This window comes from Carex rostrata, chromosome 8, assembly GCF_964058835.1.
Source record: "Carex rostrata chromosome 8, lpCarRost1.2, whole genome shotgun sequence".
In the NCBI taxonomy this organism is placed as follows: Eukaryota; Viridiplantae; Streptophyta; class Magnoliopsida; order Poales; family Cyperaceae; genus Carex; species Carex rostrata.
In genome coordinates this window covers 10,769,962-10,778,017 of record NC_135925.1, presented here as the reverse complement: position 1 = coordinate 10,778,017, position 8,056 = coordinate 10,769,962, and the positions used below count along the sequence as shown (strand labels likewise).

The 8,056-nt window shown below is 37.5% G+C and overlaps 1 protein-coding gene across 1 annotated transcript; it reads left to right on the top strand.

The window, feature by feature from the left end:
• Positions 1–248: 248 nt before the first annotated feature.
• On the top strand, positions 249–7,168 carry LOC144557948 (chloride channel protein CLC-f-like). Its single transcript, XM_078306620.1, has 9 exons — positions 249–860; positions 1,668–2,070; positions 2,457–2,651; positions 3,299–3,753; positions 5,149–5,253; positions 5,344–5,574; positions 5,662–5,883; positions 6,040–6,269; positions 6,627–7,168. Exons 1-9 carry the CDS (start codon positions 291–293, stop codon positions 6,700–6,702), a joined length of 2,487 nt encoding a protein of 828 aa, XP_078162746.1. The 5' UTR covers positions 249–290; the 3' UTR covers positions 6,703–7,168.
• The last annotated feature ends 888 nt before the right edge of the window (positions 7,169–8,056 follow it).

Genomic DNA, 8,056 nt, shown 5'->3' with positions numbered 1-8,056 from the left:
GTGCCAGTACCGCAGTGCGAAGTTGCAAACCATACGGCAGCAGATGGAATTCGTATCCTCTGAGATATCTCAAACTTTGCGTGACTTTATGGAAAATCTCATCCGTTTAAATACGTTCTGCACGAATCTCAAAGCACAAATAATACAGGCCCCCGCGCTATCACCGAATAGGCACCGGTCACGTCTGTCACGCAAAAGTTGAGATATCTCAGAGGATGCGCACTCCAGCAGATAGGGGAACCTTCGCCGGTTTAAGTTGGTCAATTTAAAATTTCAGTTAGTCAGCGCCCATGTTCGCGGCGATATCCGTGTGCAACAGAAAGATCACAAGTGACGACTTTCTAACAAGTAGCAGTAATCTGAAGTCAAATTCTTCTAACACAGAATGCGAGAAGAATCCTAGACTCTCTCCCACCTCCCACCTCATGTCGGGTTCGGATCTGCTTCCTGAAGAAGACGAACGAAGATCCCTCCTCAGATCCGATCCATTATCATCCTCGTCCTCGCTCCCCCCTTCTCCATCCACTTCACTGCCGCAGGTGGCGAATTCCACTAATTTGGGCACGCCCCGTGGGCTCCTTTCACGGCTTCACGTGGATAGACTAACATCACCTGAGCCGGTTGCCGAGGCCAATGCGGGCACTCCACGTACGGTACTGAGACTATCGTCAGGAGGATTGACGCGCCGAAGCCTCCATGTGGAGTCTTCCCGATTAGAACCTAATGTCACTGCGGAGTCGCCACGTAGCGTGGTGAGGGATGAGCTGGCTGATGGGGCGCCTCCTGAGTGGGCCCTGCTGCTCATAGGATGCTTGCTTGGCCTTGCTACTGGTGTATGCGTCGCTGCCTTTAATCGTGGGGTTAGATTTTCATTCCTCTGCCTTTTTAACATTAATGTCCTCTCTGGATCTGTTGCTTCTATTTTTGTCTAAAGTAAAACTTTGTGGTATTGGTTTACAGACTCGCGTTGACCGAGTGTTGCACGAAGGAACTAATTAATTAATCGCTGAATTTTAGTAATGATAAAATGCTATTGTTATTTGATCCTTCTACTTTGGTTTTCTCTGGGCTTTGAAGTGGTTTTGTCCCTCTTGAAAATTGTAAATTACCAAGTCTTGTTTTGTCTTTCTATTATACTGATTTTGTTTCCTCTCCATTTACCAGAAAACTTTTATGAGGTGTAGGATACCCTAAATGAATATACACCACTGAACTAAGGTCACATCAAATTGAAAATTACGCAACTTTAATTGTATCAGTGTGTTCAGTTTCCCACATTCCTTTGGTGCATTTATCAGGTGATTATGCAAATTAGTAATAATTGCAATAGGCAAAGTTAAAGCACCTCTTTTTTCTTTGTTATGGCCAAAAGTTTCTAAAGAGTTCACATGTTAATTTTCAACTTGTACCAGAAGATTATGTTTTTTATTATAGTAAATAAGTGGCTTCTATGTCGGTCTGAAATATCAAAAACTATCCTAGGAAACAGATTGTGGGATTGAAGAAATTATTGATGAAATTTTCTTAGAAGTTGTTTGATATATTGCAAATTAATAGTAATTCTTTTGACTATTTCTTTTCAACGATCTATCACTGTGCAAAAAATGCCATTTTGTGATTCATGACTTTCCATGATAGACCAAAGCCGTTGTTTGTTCTTCTGCTAGGTACATGTCATACATGAATGGGCTTGGGCTGGTACGCCAAACGAAGGGGCAGCATGGCTCCGTCTCCAACGACTCGTTGACACCTGGCACCGTATTTTACTCGTCCCTGTGACAGGTGGGGTTATAGTTGGCATGATGCATGGCCTCCTCGAGATTTTTGAGCAAATAAGACAGATAAGGAACTCGCAAAGAAAAACCCTTGATATTCTCGCAGCAGTAATTCCTACAATTAAAGCAGTTCAGGCAGCAGTTACTCTAGGAACTGGCTGTTCTCTTGGGCCAGAGGGGCCCAGTGTTGATATTGGCAAATCCTGTGCAAATGGTTGCTCTGAAATGATGGAGAATAACAGAGAGAGAAGGATTGCTCTGCTTGCGGCTGGTGCAGCTGCTGGAATTGCTTCAGGTACTTTTGTTACCTAGAAGTTGATGCAATGCTATTCATTATTCGAGCCTTTTGAAATTGAGTCCCTAGATTGTCTATAAAATAACAAAAAAGACCCTTTCTTTTCATTATTTACAAGAGAGTTCGTCCTTTTAAATGTCTACAAGTCATTACTGTTAGTCGAGTCTTCCACTTTATCAATGTGATCAGAAAAGACTGAGTTACCCTTTTATCATCTGGCTTGTTCATGAGTTATTATATAAATTGTCATAAACCAACTTAAAATGATGACATTTAAATTCCTTAATGATCATGAGACCATTTTCTGAAACATTTTTGTGATGCAGGGAGGTCTTCTTCCAAATTTCACTTTACTAATTTGTTCAGTTTATCTACTTTTGTCTTAGGTTTTAATGCGGCTGTTGCTGGATGCTTCTTTGCAATAGAGACGGTGTTGAGGCCACTTCAAGCAGAGAATTCACCTCCATTTACAACTGCTATGATTATTTTGGCATCTGTTATTTCATCTACTGTGTCAAATGTACTACTAGGAGAGAAGCCGGCATTTATTGTCCCAACGTATGAACTCAAATCTGCTGCCGGTATTTATCTCGTTCTCGTTCTGAAACACTTCTTTATGTTAACGTAGCAATTACCATTTGAATATAGAATTCTAAATAGGGGAGGGAGGGGGGGGGGGGCATTAAAGAGTTGGAACAGACGCGGATTGCTGGTCATTTTTGTGGGTACCACTAAAGTATAATTTCGTAGTGGTTTGCAGTTTTCCTGATAAATAATGAAGGGAAAACAAAGAAGCTAAACTTGAATTAAACAAATTACATATTAGGAAAGAATGAAAAAGAAGGGGAAAAAATGAGCAATTAATGGTAGAAGACAAGTGTCATAGAATGAACTTTTGTGCACCTTTACTGCTTATGATAGTAAGATTCCAGTATCTGATAAGGCAACCCATACCCTCTGAGTGGTTGAGGCAGTTATATGTATAACCCTTTTCTCATAAAGCATCCGATTGTTGATACTAAACAAGCCATGATAAGTTAAATATATTAATTTTGGAATTTTTCAACAAAAATAGAAAGAAAGAAATGATGCACCAAACATTTTTTGTTGTCAAAAATAACAATGGTTGATGGCTTGATGCTGTATTTTTGTTCTTTTATTTTATTTCTCCACTTTTATCCTGAGTTTATTTTCAATTTATCATGATATCCCTCTTTTTGCCTTGCAGAGTTACCCCTTTATCTCATCCTAGGCATGTTATGTGGGGCTGTAAGTGTGGTTTTTACCCGGCTAGTTATCTGGTTCACAAAGTTCTTTGACCACATAAAGAAAAAATTCAATCTACCAGCTGTGGTTTGCCCAGCTCTCGGTGGTCTAGGTGCTGGTTTAATAGCCTTAAAGTATCCAGGCGTACTATACTGGGGTTTCACCAATGTAGAAGAAATTTTACATACTGGAAAAGGTGCTTCTGCTCCTGGAATCTGGCTCGTAGCTCAACTTGCAGCAGCCAAAGTTGTTGCAACTGCACTTTGCAAGGGTTCAGGTCTTGTTGGTGGTCTTTATGCCCCCAGTTTAATGATTGGAGCTGCTATTGGGGCAGTTTTTGGTGGCTCTGCTGCACACATTATTAACACGGCTATACCTGGTAACAGTGCTGTTGCACAGCCACAAGCTTATGCACTCGTAAGTTGGTAGAAAATTAGAAGTCTCTAGAATGCATCCAAGAATATGTTGCTTGATCCATTCTTATTTAGTTTTTTATCACTATTAAGAGGAAAATCACCATATTGCCCTCATGTATAGTTGCATTTAACTAAATCATGATGTATATACTTGCTAACTTATGAAATGGTATAATGCTTGGGAATATAACATGAGGAGAAAATGGCTGAAACAGTATATTGTGCCTGTTCTTGACTGATATATCTTACAAAATTACATAAAGGGTAGTGATATCATTGATTGGATAGGTTATATTGACAACTGCCACAACTAATCAAGCGGTTATGAGAATCAAAAAGTAAAATAACAGATATCTTCTTTATAGTTTATATAGATTGTTTATCTGGTGCACTTTGTAATTTGTTCATGATCCATCGACTTGAAAAATTTATGGTTCAGTTTGAGCCGCACTTGGGCAATTGCTAGACGATTCCCAAATTGCATCAAATTTTATACACAGCCTATCTAGACTATGGAAAACATATCTACAATTTTACTCTCTTTTTTATTTTGACAACTTTGTCAGCTGTTGAGATTGTCAAAAAAAATATGTTGCCAATACCCTTCCAATTATTGACAACCAAATTTATTTGAGAACCGTAATGACTGAGGGGTCATTTGGCAACCCTCTATTTTATCACTAACCGAATAACAATGCAATTCCATACAAATCTTGTTACCAAACACAAAGTTACTACTCAGTATAGCACTAGAATATCATCATTTTGCTATTCTAAGGAAAGGATGGAATAGCGCTAGAATATGATCATTTTACTACTCAGAATAGCCCTAGAATAGTGCTGGAATATCATCAATTTATTTTTCTCAGTGCTATTTCATTTTTGGTTATCAAACGCACTAGCTCTCTTCCATCACTTTTCCCACTGCCATGCTTCTTCCGTACTCTTCTAACTATGCTATTCTAGCAACTTTTTTAATTTACCCATGGAGCCTAGGTTATAAATGTGTCTATATAATCTAGATTGATTGTGTATTAAATTGGGTCCAACGTCAGAATCATTTGAGCACCAAATCAAATGCTGACAAAACTGAACTGTTGATTTTTCAAGTCACTTGATTGATGATCAATTCATTTTCAAATTGAATTAAATTTGATGCACCACCTATCTAAATCATGGAGTACAAACCTCAAATTATTATTATTATTATTTTCTTTTTGGATTTCAATGAGTGTTGAGCCAGTTATCACGTTTACCATATAAGTTTGCAACCTTTTTTGTCAGTATATAGCATATCCTTATATAAAAGCCTGCTGGATATTCTAAATTTAATTTATGCCCTTATAATCATTAATATTGTAAAAAATTTACCATAGCTATTAACCAAAACATACAGGTGGGAATGGCAGCAACTTTGGCTTCTGTTTGTTCAGTTCCTTTAACCTCAGTATTGCTTCTCTTCGAGCTCACCAAGGATTACCGTATTTTACTGCCCCTGATGGTAACAATGCATCATATATGTCCAACTTGAAAGTTAATCAATATATTATTATTCTTGCTTGCTTTTTATTCTGTGCACTTGTGGTAATAGGGAGCAGTTGGTTTAGCAATATGGGTCCCATCTGTGACGAATCGGCACAAGGGTGGGAAATTATTCGAGACAGGGTCCTCCAGGCATGGTTATTCTCTTATATCTCTTGAAGATAAAGACGGAGCATTAGTAAAGGTTAACGGTCAAGACGATCTAGAACTTGCCATTGCACAATCTGACATTCTACATTGTGAGGCTAATGATGAAGAACTGCTATTGGATGACCTTAAGGTCAGAAAATTAGCTTCTTAATACTTAAATAACAAGTTGTATGCTTACATTCTAAAAGGATTTTTTGTTTCTCTTCCATTTTATCAGGTGTCCCAGGCAATGTCTAAGATATATGTAAAAGTCAAACCAAATATTTCTGTAAAGGAGGCAGTGAAATTAATGCAAGATAGACATCAGAGCTGTGTTCTTGTTGTGGATGGTGAAGATTATCTCGAAGGAATTGTTACATTTGGAGATATCCGTCGACATGGGTTTTTCTCACCTACAGAGGCTTCCGTTAATGGGGGAGAGCAACCCACCACACCAGATGTAATTGTCTTTTCTGTGATAATTTGCTTATTGTTGGATGTTATTTGACATGTTACTGCAGTAAAAAAATGAGAGAAACCACTCATGTTGCTGAGGCGGCACTGGTCTTTCTTTACATATAGCATTTTACATATATCCAATTAATCATACATGCAGGGGAATTCTTTGATTTCATCGTGTCTTACTAGAGGATTTCAATACCGAGGAAGTGAGCGTGGATTATTAACATGTTTTCAAGACACCGATTTGACTACCGCAAAAGAGCTAATGGAGGCAAAAGGGATAAAGCAACTTCCTGTGGTGAAGCGTGGGAAGAGTCGGGGGAGGGATGGCAAGCGCCGCCTCATCGGCCTTCTCTATTATGATTATATTGGCCAATGCCTACGGTTAGTAACTTGCTGTTTTTGTAAACATATTTTTGGTAGATCTCAGTTAACTGTTCCATGTTTAATTTTTCTTTATAATTATTTTTTCAAGTAGATGTTTAATTTTTCTTTATGATAGTTTTCTCCCCCACTTGAGTTTGCTGTGAAATGGACATGAAACCCTAATGGTGTACCGCTAGTCTACTAGCATCCTATTACATACAGTAGCTTGGTGGAACAATTTTGGTCTTTAGGTTCTGCTATGGATTGCATACCAGTTGATTTCAATTTTGAACTTTTTCCTTCCTAGGCATACGTTCTTATCCACTTTATAAATCTTCTTGTACTTCAAAATTCTAACATGCTCTTATTTTATAGAGAGGAGGTGGAGCGCTGGAAGGCCATATATCAGAGGGAACAAGAGTTGCTCCAGATAGCCACAAATACAGATTGAATGGTAGAGAAATCAAATTAAATTTAAGACCAAAAGTCTCTCAAACAGAGGGCCAATATTGACTGCATTACTATAAGAGGTTCAAGCGTATATAGAAAATTCATCAAGTTCCAATTTTAGATGTTCTTGTTCCAATTTTGAAACAGTTTAGCAAAACATTAATCTGCTTGTCTTCTCTATCCAATGTCCATATATCATTCTTTACTATATCTTATGAGTTAATTAGTTGTGTATTACGAGTGCAACAAAGCATGTCTCAAGTCTCCTATGTTGTGAAATTGTGATAGCTGATGAGAAGCTCATATTTTTGTGGGTATGTGTAATTTTGACGAAGTTGATCAAGAGATTATTATTTCTGATCAACTAAAATGCATAATGGTTACTGTCAAGCTTTTATAGTGAAACTGATTCTTACATAATTTCCACATTTAGCTCTGTATACATGCATGAAAGTGGTTACCTTTTCTGACTATGGTACCTAAAAATAACCTTTTGGGGGGCATTTTAGCCCTACTCTACATTCTTATCGGGCTTCAACGGAGAACACATTTTTTTTTTAAATATTGGTATGATTTTATGATGTGTTCGGTGAGTTTGTCATCTGCTGCCAGGTACTTGCAAATGTGCCATAACTATGCATGCAAACAGAGTTATTTACTTTGATTCTGGTACAGATCTCAAAAAAATTCTGGAAAAAAGTCACACTGATTAGTGCTAATACGGGTCAGTTCATATGTCATAGTTGTTGCTGGTACATGGCATGTAATTTTCATAGGCACCCTGATATACATTTTGTTTATCTTTTGAGGATCTTTAAGATGATATGTAACCTGTCGTAATTTTTTTGTGCGGGATTTCTATAGAAGTGTCTTTTCTGATTTCCTGAATTTTGTGATACAAGTTTTCTTTATGATCACTCTGTTGACTCTTTAATTAGGTTTGATTTCTATAGAAGTGTCTTCTTTGATTTCCTGAATTTTATGATACAAGTTTTCTTCATGATCATTCTGTTGACTCTTTAATTTAGTTTTTTGCCATTATAATTGCATTTATTTTTGGAAATAATGATATCCATATGCTGTCAAAATCACTGGGGCATAATAATATTTGCTTTTCATTTTTGTAGCAATTGGTTTGGTGGTTCATTGACTTGGCATTTGCAACTTTGCTGATAACCTCATATGATTTAGTGTAAAGTTAAATAGTGGGCCTGATTCCTTAAGTGTAAACTTCAATAAGAAGCTTTGGTTTGGTTTCACAAATTATTGCTTACTAGATTCGTTATGGAAACGTCGTCAAATAGAGATGATCTCAGTTCTCAGACTTCTGAAGAGTTTAATTGTTTATGGTACAT